General features: G+C 35.7%; 1 protein-coding gene across 3 annotated transcripts in view; it reads left to right on the plus strand.

Moving 5' to 3' along the window:
• Positions 1-13769, plus strand: part of CCDC171 (coiled-coil domain containing 171) — a 152661-nt gene that overhangs the window by 134414 nt on the left and 4478 nt on the right. For all 3 annotated transcript variants that reach the window (XM_074857223.1, XM_074857222.1, XM_074857221.1), the window contains one exon: positions 13141-13350. In XM_074857223.1, the coding sequence (XP_074713324.1) occupies positions 13141-13182 (42 nt within the window). In that variant the 3' untranslated portion in view covers positions 13183-13350. The remainder of the gene's footprint in view (positions 1-13140; positions 13351-13769) is intronic.

A 13769-nucleotide genomic window follows, 5' to 3' on the forward strand; every position in this document is an offset into this window, starting at 1 on the left:
TTTTTTTCTTCATGGTTTGCATTTCTATGGCATTAGGAATGTGTTTCTAGTGAGGTACTGGAACTACCAGCTCACAAACAAGGGTCCTCAGTTCCCAGGACTGAAAAGAAGACACTTGGAACCTGAAGCTGAATTAATCTCTTATCCTAAATGCGCAGACCAGTGCAACAATTGTACCTCCCGGAGCAACTAATTGGAAGTTGATTTAAAGAAGCTAATGAGTTGGATAAGGAAACCAGTCTAAAGTATAGGTCCAGGTTTGCCCTGTAAAAAAATCATCCTGCATTCATTATGTGCCTGCAGCAGATTAACAGAGAAAAAGGAAGTGAATGCCTACGCTTCATTTTGCTCAGTTTTTGAAGGAGAAGTACTGGAACGAGCTAGTCTTTTGTTTTCTTTGCAAAATGGTACCTGTGTTTTCCTGAAACTGAATATTTCAGAAAGGCCCTAGTTGCTGCGGAGGGCAACTATGATTTGGGAGACAGCCACGCGATGACATTTTCCTTATTAGATGTCTTTGCAGTGGTCTTTCAAAATGTGTTTCATTGCTAATATCCAGGTGTTTTATTTACCAACCGCATATGTTTGCTACTTGTTTTCTACACACCTCTGTTTCTTTTGCCTTCTTCCCACACCACTCAAAGCAACATTTTCAGCAGATCAAGTTAAAGGAAACTTTTGTATATTGTTACATACGCCACTAGTGCTGCAGTAGAAATAAAAGTATTGGGAGTGCTAGACAGGCTGTTATTTTGAGAACTGCATATTATAGACCAGGACATTTAACCCTGGGAAAAAGTTTTTACAAAAGAATAGAGCTGCGGACACAATTTTACCGGCTTTATAGAAGAAAAGGAATATTCTCTACAAAGGCAGACAAATTCACTTCTTTCCAGACTCAAGGACGTTTACTCAGGCCAGAGGGTGCTTCCTCCTCCCTTTTGAAGAAGTTATTTCAAGAAAGAGAGCTGGGAAGCTTCTATTATTCCCTGCTAAACTATGGGTTAAACATGAAGGGAATGTCTATTTGTTCTGAGACTGTGAATTCACTGAGAAATTTTTGGAGGGGATTAAAGCATAGCTGTGCCTGAATGAGTCTGGTTCAGATAGTTAAATGACGAGTGAATCCATGCAATCCAGATTGTCATCTTCCTGATATTTTCTTGACATTTTGAATTTAGATGCTATAAGGTATACTGTTGTAATTATTTTCATGTTCTGACACCTGTTTGGTGTGTGTTTTAAGCTAAGTATGTAAAGCACTTGTTTATAAGGAAAAAATTCAGTGCTGATCTTCAGGCATTAGCTTTGATAAACAGTGCAAAACGTGTAGATGTTACCTGTGAGTTGCAATTCAACTGATCAGGATGATAGGTGGAAGGATTTTTGTTGTCTTTTGTGGAGCTTCTTGTTTACTTTGTACCACTAGCTCACTGCCCAGTTCGCAGGGAAAAAAGACAAGAGAGTAAGACCTAGGGCAGTGTTTCTGGGAGTCTGCCTCTTTGTCAGCCAGCCTCAGAAATACATGTATGTGCAGCATGCCCCCGCTTACAATGTAGTATGAATAATACTACATGCACCCATTAGAAAAGAAAAAGAAAAAATAAATTTGTGCTGATATTAACTGGATTTGGCCTGGAGAATTATCTTTAAACTATGTTTAAAATAGCAGGGAAGTAAGTATTCCCCTCAAAAGATGTACATTAAGTGTTTTTAAAGCAAAATCTCATGTTTAGAGGTTTATGTTTCCCCCTGGAAGCAGGGAGATGACCAGCATCCCATCACCGGAGGATTAAATGTGAGCTAGTGGGCATACTTTCCTCCACAGGAGATGACCGTCTGTGATGTGGTATCTCGTCTTAGTCTTTGCTTGTGGTGCACTGACTGGAAGGAAGGTCATGGGAGCACAAGGCTGGGTATCATCTCCACCCTTGGTCCCACAGCAGATTTCTCAGCTGTCAGATCTCACCTCACTTGTCCAGGTAGAGGGGTGGATCATCCACAGGCTAAAGGGAGATAATGAGAGCAATAAAGGAGGGTAGCTGTAAACCAGAGCAGTCTCCTTTACTTTATGTCTTTCTGGAATTTATAAAATCAGATTGGTTTTCTGTTGGTTTGTTTGTGCTCTTTTCCCTTGTCTTCTCCTATAATTGTGAATGTTTGCATCCTTTTCAACTGGGAAAAAAAGAACGGCTTTTGCATCCCTTTCTGTGGCATTTTTGCAGTAGTGTGTTTTTGCAGAAATACATGTGTTTACTGAATTCCATTGCCCGATTGTTTGCATTTTGCACTTTAAGTATAAAAGTTAATGCAAGAAGTGAGAAAAAAGACCCTTTAAAATACATTAGAGAGTATGACATGCAGAGATAAAAAGACAGGAAATTCAGAGTTAGGACATGAAGCATAATGCTGTTCTTAAATCATAATTTTATTCCTGTACTGTTGACATGAATTAAGGGCATACAGTCAGCAAGTTACATCTTAATGTTTATTTTTATTGGGTTTTACGTATTTAAGTCACACTGCTTAATATTTACCCAACATTTATTTATTTATTTATTGTTGTTGTTGTTTTAAAATTATGTGTAAAAACTTTTTGTATAAGTCTGTGAAACCCACACTATGTAGTGAAGCCACAGTTTTTCTGGTTGATCATGGTAAGGACCTATTTTCTCCAGAGACTAGGCTCCCTGAAGCAGTTTGGCCTGTTGAATAAACTAGTATTTGAACAAATTTTTAAAATGTGAAATGAGTACACCGTAGGGTAAAGAGCCTCATTGTCAGGTAAAAATAATGTTATCATGATTATAGCCTTGATTTTTCAAATAACTTCTGTTTTCTTCAGTTTGTGTAATAGTTCAGTTAAAGAAAGAGATTTAGAAACAAATTTGCTTCCTAAACTGTTATCTTTCCCGTTTTACAATAAATTGTTTCTTTTGTTGGCTTGTTTCAGAAATGCTACCTTTTGGAAAGAAATAACCTTTTTTGTTAGGCATCAATTGCTTTTTTTTTTTTTTTTTTTGATGGAAGGTAGAGTACCTTTAAAATGCACCGTAAGTAATAAAATTTACTAAAAATGTAGGCAAGAATAGTGTGGTTAATCACCAGCAGAGCTTCCCTGCTACATGTTGTGATATTAGGAAAGCAAAGTGACATTATGATGATGCAATGATTTCATTTCATCCTGTTCAGATGGTGTAACTGCTTCAATTCCAACAGCTTTTTAGAGAGGACCCCATGGAACCTTTAAAGCCACATTACTTTAAGACACCACACTTTTGGATCAGGCCCTCAACTGAAATTGGCCCATAAACCCATAATTCACTCAGTAAATGTCACCATAAAGCTGACATTGCAGTACTTGCCTGTGTTAAATTTGTATGTTCACCAACATTTTGAAAGCCTTTTGTCCTATCTAGGTGTTGCAGGTAGTTTGACAAAGAAAGGCCTTGGAGTCCAGAGCCACAATAATGAAATAATTCATGTGTTGTATGTATGTATTTATGTATTGCCTGTATTGTAACTTAACCAGGACTTTGCAAAGCTTCCTGACACTTAAAGTCATCCAGTTTCATTTTAATTCATGCATGTCAAAACTTCCTATTGCTTTAGGAATTTCTAGTATAATAACATACTGAAGTTTACTACACTTTAAATAAGAGATTTTTTTAGAAAAGCATAATCTGATTGGGAGCTCTGAATAAAGGAGCTTAAGGTATCATTCTGGAATGTACAAGGCACATCAAATTACTGAAACATCCCTGTGTAAAATGATTTTTTAAAGTTGTGTGACAACTTTCTTGTTTTACAAACCAAAAAGCTGAAGATACCTCTCTCTAAGTCTCCTTCTATGTTCTTCATGAGTCTTCTGATAAAAATTTTACATGCCTGATTAAAGTTTGTTGTGTTGTGTGTGGTGGTGGTGGGTTATTATTTTTTGTTGTTTTGGGTTTTTGGGTTTTTTTAAACTCTTCTGTCCTTCCAGAACACACATTTGGCATATATACATATGAAAGGATGAAATTTCATTAGCATTTTTTAAATGTTGGTTTACATAAAGTATGATTGGTATGCAGGAAGTATTAGTTTGATTTGCATAGTGGACTCACTCGAACTGCATGTTCAGCCTCACAGAAAGTGATGATCTAGTACCTGAGCTAAGAGCAGTTCTTAGAGGCTGATTGTGCTCAGGAATCTAGTAAGTATAGAAAGTTCTCTTGAAGTAATTATTAGATTTTTTTTTTTATTTAATTTCAGTCTGAAGTATAACTGTATATACAAATTTGGCCAAAACCAATAGAGACAGTAAACCTAGCTCACCCACACTCAAGTTGTTTATAACTGGTAAGCTTGATTCCTTGCCCAGTTAGAGTAATTTGGATCTTGCATTTACAAAAGACCTACATGTTAGCCATCAACTGAAATTGAGCCTAAAATATTTTTTTTAAGCTATTCAGATATCAACTGATATTCTATAAGCAATACTGCCAGAAGGCCAACTGTTTTCCCTGACCATTAGTGTTATAAAACTACCCTTTAGAACTCTATTGAATATATACTGCTTCAGATTTGCATGCAGTTTGCAGGAGGAGGAGTAATTAATTCCCTTCTGAAGTTACTTCCACTAAGTTTTACTGGGGATGAATGAACACTGAAGTGCTTCGTTTGGATAAGCAAACAAAAGTTTGAAAACTATCGCTAACCTACAAGGAGCCAAATGTACTTCTTCCCAGTGAATCTTTCTCTGAGCTAGTTTATGGGGGAGGGTGTTGTAGCCCTTGGGCTGGGAGGGAGCAGGCTGCACATCTGCAGTGGACAATCCAGAAAATGTACACTGTATTGGCCAGTGCTAAAAGGGTGGGACCCTTTGTCTTTCTAATACATTGATGATGTTAATAATAAACATTCATTTTGAGCAAATGAAGTTGGCAGTAGTAATAGTTCACTTATAAGCATGTGCTGTAAGTCAGTCATTTTTTGCTCTATTATTAGAGGATCTTTTTAAGAGGCTGCTCAGTTTAGTACAGTTACACAGATGAACTGTGATTTAGATTAGCCTGTAGCTTAATGCAAATGCAGATGTTCCTACTCAGTTTGCAAGTGTTTGTCTGTATTTTGGATTACAGATTACAATCAGTGTGTTTTTCAAATAGGTGCAGATAGGTTGCATAAACTGTATCAGTTTATGATCCTAATTCTGTTTTCTCCTAAGAGCTAACATCAGTCTGCTTTGTTGGGGGATGCTAAAGGCTGTCAATTCATGAGATCAGTATTTCCCTTCTCAGTTCAGGATTATGGACAGCACCAGATTATGTTTTCACAACCAAGTGGACCAAAATCACTTTTTGTTCACCTGAAGGTTTTGGGGGGGATCTGCAATAATAATCTCCACTAGAGGAGGAAGAAGAGTCCTTGTGTGTCCTTGGCACTTCATTTTAATTCTGAGTAATACCATTTTCCTACTTGAAATCCAAGTGAAATATTTGCTACATTCTTTTTCATTGCTGCAAAACTACCCATTTTTGCATCAGCATTCTCTGCCAGAGGTGTGCAAGTTCCAAGTCCTTATAACTTGCTTCTTTTCACCACTTTTTATAAAGATAAGTTAGTTCTATGTCCTTGCCATAAATTCCTGTTGAGAGAGGTGTCTGCTTTACACCTCGATCAATATATTGTTTTAGTTTTCCTTCCTTCATGCTTATGGTTTCTCTTGAACTTCCACTTTCTACAAACTGGATGTCTGAAATCAGATTTCTTATGTGAAAAAATGCCCTTTCAATGGTTTTTAGAGAAAGCTTCAAAGAGGTTTGTCCCTGTAGATATGCTGGGAAAACAAATAGGTTACGTAACCTATCCGAACCTGCTGTAGTTTAGCAAACACCAGAATCTGAAAGGGCTTCATGGATAATCTTTTGAGTCTTGCCTTGCTGGAGTTCTGGTAGTTGGAACCCATAAGACCACGAAAAGGCGTTCACTACAGCGACTCTCCTAATTCTGCTGTCCAGACACCAGTGCTCATCCAGACTGTACTACCCTGGTTAACAGTGTGCCTCTTCAGCAAAGAGCTCTTGAATATCATCAGTACTTACTGTGTATTGGATTTTTAAGGGCCTTTTCTGACCTACTCTACATATTTAATACAAATGTACTTGAGAGAAGTAGTGAGCAAACTGGAGTATTCTCAAGGCATCTGTGCAAAGTAACAGTGAGTTCCATGTTTGTTCTTGTTTTTTATATAAACTATCAGGAGAATCCTTAAAATGTTGATTTCCATTTTTTTAATAGTTCATTTGTTTTGTTAGCTACATAGATTTATATTTCTGAATATTATTCCTCAAAAATATTGCATATTTGGCAGAAATGCATAGCAAAAATTAATCTTCTGAATGCCTAAAGATTTTTTTAATGCAAGAAAGCTGAATCATAAAGACACTTTCATTGTTCCTAGACCTTTCTGCTTTATGTTGTGAAATGTTACTATTAGAAATAATTACTTTTTCCCTCTTTCACCCTTGTATCCATATTGCTGATACAGTATATCTTTATTAATTATGAAGTGATTGAAGTATTTTAGTGAATCAGTTTTTCTTTTTTGCCGAAATGTTTATGATGATTAGCTCTAGGGTTCTGCATTAAAATTAGTCTTTGGTAAAAGATAGATTAATGCACCGCTGGCAAAGGTCTGCTGTCCTTGTCCTGTTTAGTAGCAGAATGCCTAAATTGTAGTTACACCGTTTCGGAGCAAGCAGACAAAAAGGAAGATAGCTAAGCGTTTTGTCATGCATGAGCAGTTAGAGGGCAAGCAGACACCATGCACCTTGACCACCTATTATGAAGCTTTTTGCTGCAATGTCAAGTGAAAGCGAGTTAATTGGGTGAAGCTGTAGAGCATGTTAGGGGCATGGTAAAGGGTTGCTGTCTGACAGCTGAATGTCAGCAGAAGGTAGTGAAGTGTGGCTGAGAGACAGAGACCTGTCACAAAGTTCATGTGGACTATAGCACAGTTAGGGAGATGAAATGTGGTTCTGTCTCACTTTCTCCCTCATTGCATTCAAGCACCTTAAGATTTCACACTGTATGTGTCAAACCTTGTTCTCTAAGCTGTTTTCTCCTAACACTTCTGCATTCAAATGATTGGACAGAAGATGCTAATGTTTGGCAAAATGAATGTAAATACACTTTTTTCCTTTTTCTGCTAGAGTGGCGGTATACATGGAACTCACACAAAACTTTGAAGGCTTACGTCAGACAGTCACACTGTCTAGGAATTCAGCTGATGACTGAATACATTTCTCAAGAGAATATCAAGTTTGACACTTCAACTAGTGGGATAGGGACTGTTTTTCCCACTAGTCCTGGCAGAAGAAAAGTCTTAAGTGGGGGAGCACTACTTCAGGAGCCACTTGTACCTCAGCATGGTGGTGTGAGCGTTTTAGTCTCTGGTTGTAGTCACCTTCTCTTCTTGCTAGAAAGAAGCAAAGAGCTAAGAGGGAACCATGAGAGAGAGAAATACTGATCTGAGGCAATGAACAGATGTGGGAAAACTCCCATAGCAGGAAAGACTTTCTTGGAAGCAAGAGGCGTGTCAGTTAAAGATAGCAGCAATCTTATACACTGATGCAAAACATGGAGAGGTGTCACAACAGTTTCGTAGGAGTACAGTGTACCTTTCAGTGTAGTTTGCAACATGCAACACAAAAGAAACCAATAGCCATATGGGTTAGCTGCTCAGATTAAAAACAAATAAATAAAAGTTGCTTCCATTCTTGAGAAAGTGGAAGGGTGCTGGTAGGCAGCATGGGCAGAAAGTACTAAAGAATTTGGAAACTTGGATTGAAATCAATACACACTGAGCATTTCACAATGAAAATAGTGAACTATATAGTTTGACTAATGTTTTGGTATTCCTGGTGTAGTGCAGAGAATTTGATCTGAAAATGGGAGACTTCCGTGTGTATTCCAGTGAAGCATCTGAAAGAGAAACTTACTTTATAGGCTGTGTGGTGGATTTTGGCCAAAATGTTTAGTAATCATCAAAATTAGCAATGGAAAACCAAATTATTTGTCTATAAGCCAACAAAATGTTCAAGATAAGGTGTTCATCTCATGTGATAATTCATCCAATCCCATATGTTCTTCAAACATACCAGGTTTAAGTATGTTTTAATAAAACAGGATTTTCTTTTAGAAAAACAAATACAATATTATTAATTCTTTCTCTTAATTGGTTTTAATTGAGCCTCTAGAGTGTGATTTCACTGAGTGCATTAAATACTAAAGCATTAGAAAAGTAGAAAAAAAATATTTCCAGATATTTCAGACTCATATGTTTGTTTAAAAAATCCTGTAAGTGGAAGAGGGAGTTCTTTCATAATGAAAAAAGCCATTAATATTGTTGGCTAGCAGCACCCAAAGTGTGTGTGTGTCTACCTTTCTGACTTAATGTGTAATGGGTTGGCAGCCCACTGAATTATTCTCTGATACCAAATTGTTTGCAGAATCCAGGCAGGAGTGCTGACAATTAAAATTTGCACTGAATGTTACCATTTTCCTACTTTGTGTCAGAGCACCAATTTAGTCCTACTGCCTCAGCATACAGAATTGCAAAATTATTGATGTGGGAAGCAAACTTTCCCGTTTTGGCCAGCATACGTGCCTGCTTTGAAAAAGTTTGTTAACTAGCACTGTATTGCACTGACACCCACTAGTAATACTTTCTATTTGAAGCACCAGTTTCTAGGATTTTCATCAGTCTGATGTTTTATTTATTTTACTGAGAGTAAGAAATGGCTCTTGGAGCTACTTTTAACAGCAAAAGAATGAGCAGTACTGGAAGTCCATTATCATTGTCTGGCAAAAGGCAAGTGCATTTTGGAAATAGCAGTCTGAGAAAGAGGTTGCGAATGACCTGAAAACGTGCATCTTTATAGGGAAATAGGTTTTCCAAGTAAGTGCTGCAAATGGTTATTGAAGACAGCGGTTGTTTTTTTAACTCTTACTGGAATTGCTATTGCTACAGTGAAATGATGCAAGCTACAATGATAGCATAGGTGGGAGAAGCTGAAAAGAACATTATTGGCCATTTGATTCCTCTCTACTGGTATTACTGTGTATATGTATGTTCTAGAGTTGGGGTGAGAGCAATCAGTATCAGAAATCAATTGTGGAGAAATATATTGACTGTTTTCCACTTTCCTCCCATTGCTCTCTGCATCTGTGAGTACTTTACATTTCTTCCTATTCTTGAGGCACAGCCTTTCTAGAGATTTTAGGGGTTGCTAGAATTCAGAAGAAACTACAGCTTGCTTCTCCCTCTGTACTTCTGTTTGCTGTCAGGCATCATCACACACCTAAGTATCCTGTAATCTGGTGGTTTCCAGATCTCCCTTTGGCCTTGTAATTCAACAATTGTCTTTAATTTACCTTGAGATATAACACTGAACTTATTACTGCGTCTGCACCATCACACAGGGAAATCCCATAACTGTGTCTTTGTATTATTTGTAAATCCAGTATTATTCTTTCTGCCCTTTTATTTTGTCTCTTACCTGGTAATTTTCTGTTCTAAGCAGTTTCCTTACTTTCTTATCTCAGTCAAAGCCAAATACACAAGCTTGATATTCACAACCCAGAAGCCTTAATTCACAAAAACCTTATCACTTTTTATTATTCTGTTTTTTTTTTTTTTTTTTTTAATCGTACAGAGTGTTATATGTCATAAGAAAGTGGAAGGAGAGTTTGGGCTACTGTGTTTTGAAATTGAATATTTGAAAGCAGTTTAAAGTGGCTAAAATTAGTGATGGGAAATCCCCAAATTGGAAGGAGTTATTGTTGTAACATACAAATAAGTAGAGGGCAATTGAAAAGTTGTCATGTGGTATTATAGTGAAAATTGTGGTCCAGTAAAATTATCCTGTGTAGATTTTGAAGGCTGGAACCATTCTGAGTGATTTGTGGCTTCAGCTCTGGTTATAGATTTTACTCCTACAGTTGAAGATAAATAATATACTTCTAACAGTGAATTTATGTAGTTACCTGTTTGCAGCACTGTGATAACATGCATAGTCTTCTAATTCTAAGAGTCTAACTGTGCGTATTATTCCATGAGTATGATATATAAAAGCAAAATGGGGTGTCTCTGATCACAACATGATGCTTTTGAGTAGGCTGACATTGCAATAAAAACATACATAAGAGTATAATACATGATGGTATTATAATACTTCTTCACAATATCATACATAATAAAGCAATCCACTATAAATCAGTTTTAACTTTGGTAAAACAGCTCATGTATCATGAGACAACCTGTAAACTATATCCCAAATGTGATCATAGGTTAGTCGCTGAAGAAAAACTGTAGAGTAGAATTGTTTTAGAAGTCTTTTTCCATGTCTAATACTAAAAAATTGCTTGATTTAACTATAGTTTAGAAAGCAATTATTCCATAATATAAACTAACCTTCCATATTTTGGTCTTTGGGAAAACATGTTTTATAAAGCTAGGCTATCAAACTTTGAAAAATGACCATAGAACATGACAAATACTGTATTACATAAATATTTTGAAAGCATGTTTTTGCTAGACATACTGTGTCCTAAATATCTATTTACCTGATGAAGTGTAACAGTTTAGATGGAATAATTTACAACTTACCAGGTAAATAAAAGTGCTATGCTAAAGATTAACCTGAACAGACACCATATTTAAGATACATAATTCCTCCTTCAAAAATTACCTAAATGCATATTTATAAGATGGATTATTATCACAGCTCTGGCATAGCCATTTGAGTTTGTCAATTTAATACATGTTTTAGAAAGGTGTCTAAATACAATAATGTTGAAAGAGGTCTGTTGGGGAAATTATAACTGCCTTTAAAATTCCTGTGTGCAGGTATGTGTTCAAACAATGAGTGTTATAACAGTTCTGAGTATTTTTTCTTCTAACCTATAGAATCTTATTTTCTTATTCATCATAAGTGTATATAATGATATTGGATCAAAACAGTTCTTATGAGTATCAGCCAAGATTTTTTTTGACATCAATCACATTGCTATTAGATCTGATTTCCCTTCTATTCAATGATTGGTATTCTGTTCTTTGTAAGAAGTACAGCACAGGATCTGTATAACTAAAAGAGAGCTTTTTTCCCCCAACAGTGAAGCTTTTACTGTAACATAGTCTATTGACTTGCTGCCAATCATTAAGTTTCATACTTTTTTTCTTTGCAACTCTCAAAGGAAATCTGATTTCTTATCTCCTTACTGGGATTTTGATGCCATATTCTTCTAAAAAACCCTCACTACATCTGGAAAAAGAGTAATATGAGAGTGTAATTGTAGCATGTGATTTTTTTCACTCATTGTGATGTGCTGATTGAGATGTTGAAAGCAGTACAAACCAGTATGTTTGAATTGGTCTTCAATATTTGATATCCAGAGTGAAACCTGTTTATAGCTTATATCTTACTGATTTAATTTTTTACACACATAAGTGTTTTTAAAACATCACAAGTTATTTGCATATTAAGCTAGTGTCATAATATTTTTTTATGAATGGCTTATTTTAGAGAGAATTTTGGTTATGTGGTCAGCTGATTAAAGTGTACAAATAACAGACTTAATCTGTGTAATAGGTGGATGCCTTCACTGAGATCTGATTTCAGATGTGCTGATACAAATGCTGTAAATCTCGTTTGTGCTTTGGCTTTTTAGTGGTTCCCATTCTGCATAGTGTTGAGCCCAGAAGGACTGAAAAGCTAGAGTGTTACAGATCATACTTGCCAGTTCTGCTGGTTATCTCATCGTCATCACCACTATAGTTTAGAAAAACTCAAGTCACTACCTCACTTTAACTATCTACTTGAATTAGTCATCTAAATTTGCTATGTATGGGTTCTTAATGAAGGTCTAACATAACCTAGATGTTTACAGTAGCTGCAGTATGGCTTGTGGTAAGTCAGGAAATCAAAAGAGTCCATATCAAAGGGAACAGTTGAAGAAAGAGGCAACCATTGATTTTTTTTCAGCAATAATAACAGGAAAGGGGAATCTTTCATGAATGTGTCCTTATACATACGATTGAGTCTGGATTTGTTGAAATATGGATATACACAAACCCTTCTGCCTTTCTCTGAATATCTATGAGTGTGTATATTGAAATCTGTGCCTCTGTGTATATGCATTTCTGCCTCTGTGTGTGTGTGTTTATATATGCATGTATACTCTTCTTGAAATGCCGAAGTATCTTTCCATATCTTAACTTCTGTCTTTTCCATAGTTATGCTTTGCATGTGGAGTTTTCACATATTTTATGACCTGATGAAATAGTTGATTGCTATTTCCACAGCACTGGGTAAAATACTTTGATAAAGGGCAGAAGAGCAATATGGCATTGTGGTTTTTTAAGTTCATTTATTATTACAGACATTTAAGGGAATGCAGAGTGTTTTTATTTAGCATTTTAAAAAATATTAATGCTGATATATCCATAATCTTTCAAAGTAGGATGCACAATGTTTTGGTGCTGGAATTTATTTAATGTTGAATTTTAACTGGTCTAACCTTTACAGCTGTTTGACTGAATGTCGAGACTCAGTGAAATATGAATCATGTTCCCTATCAACGTACATTCAGTGTATGTTCTCTGGCCATCTTCTAACACACTAATATTTGAAGAGTATTAAGTGTTTGGTTTCAATTGATGGTAAAATATATTTAAAAATAAATTAATACCTTCCACGGTTAGCATGGCATATTTTTCCTAATAACAGTGACAAGGAGACTGTGGAATAAGTTTGTTTACTTGATTAAAAAAAAAGCAACCTAGAAATGATAATGAAGAGGGGTAAAAGTTTTCTGTAAGTATTTGTAACACTTCAAATAAAGTAGGCTATTTCCTAACACTAGTGCAGAATATTCTAGCTAATGTCCTTTGTTCCTGCTTATTAAAGATTAATATATATATATTCAGGTACCATGTATTTTAAATAAGTGTTTGAAACAAGAAGCAAACACTTTGCAAATACCATGCATACCTTTGTGAAAGGCATAATGAAACTATTTTTCTTGCTTGTTTAACAGTAAATGTAGATTCTTTTTTGTTTTGTTTTTTCTTATTACTTCATTTTACTCCAGGAATCAAGAGGGAATTCAAACATCACCATGGCTTCAAGCTAGGAATTGAGCCTGACCGGAGTTGTATCCCAGATTTTTTGGCATTGCAAGCTGAACCTGACACATCCTACAGTTTTATGCACAATAGAGCCAGTTCTCAGTCTTCAGTCTATTTCTTCAGCCTGAATGTCACATCCAGTCCCAAAAGAACAATGGAAAATGGATTTTCAGGTTCTTTGTATCAATAATCTTTTTAGAAGGAAAAAATTGCATTAATGTAAAATGATGCAATTAAAGTGCAATTTTGTTGCTACCTTTGTAGTTCAGCATTTGTATTTTTCGACATTAATTTTACGTTTTTATGAAAATGTGCATTCATATGTTCACATTTCTGTGCTTTTCATTCTTTGCATACCGAAATAGTTATTTTTTTAACTTTTATTTATTTCAGTTGCTCATTTTTTATGTAGTATATTTTTAAATGTTAAAGAATGACACATTTTGGGTAATTTTCCTCAGTCTTAAAAAAAAAAATCAATAAGCCATTTTAGTCTCTATCTATCAAAGTTGTTTCATACTTGTCTATTTTAAAGCAGGACTGCAATACTTTAATAGGATTGAGAGAGCTATTTGAAATGTATGCCAATGAT

This window comes from Strix uralensis, chromosome Z, assembly GCF_047716275.1.
Source record: "Strix uralensis isolate ZFMK-TIS-50842 chromosome Z, bStrUra1, whole genome shotgun sequence".
NCBI lineage: Eukaryota > Metazoa > Chordata > Aves > Strigiformes > Strigidae > Strix > Strix uralensis.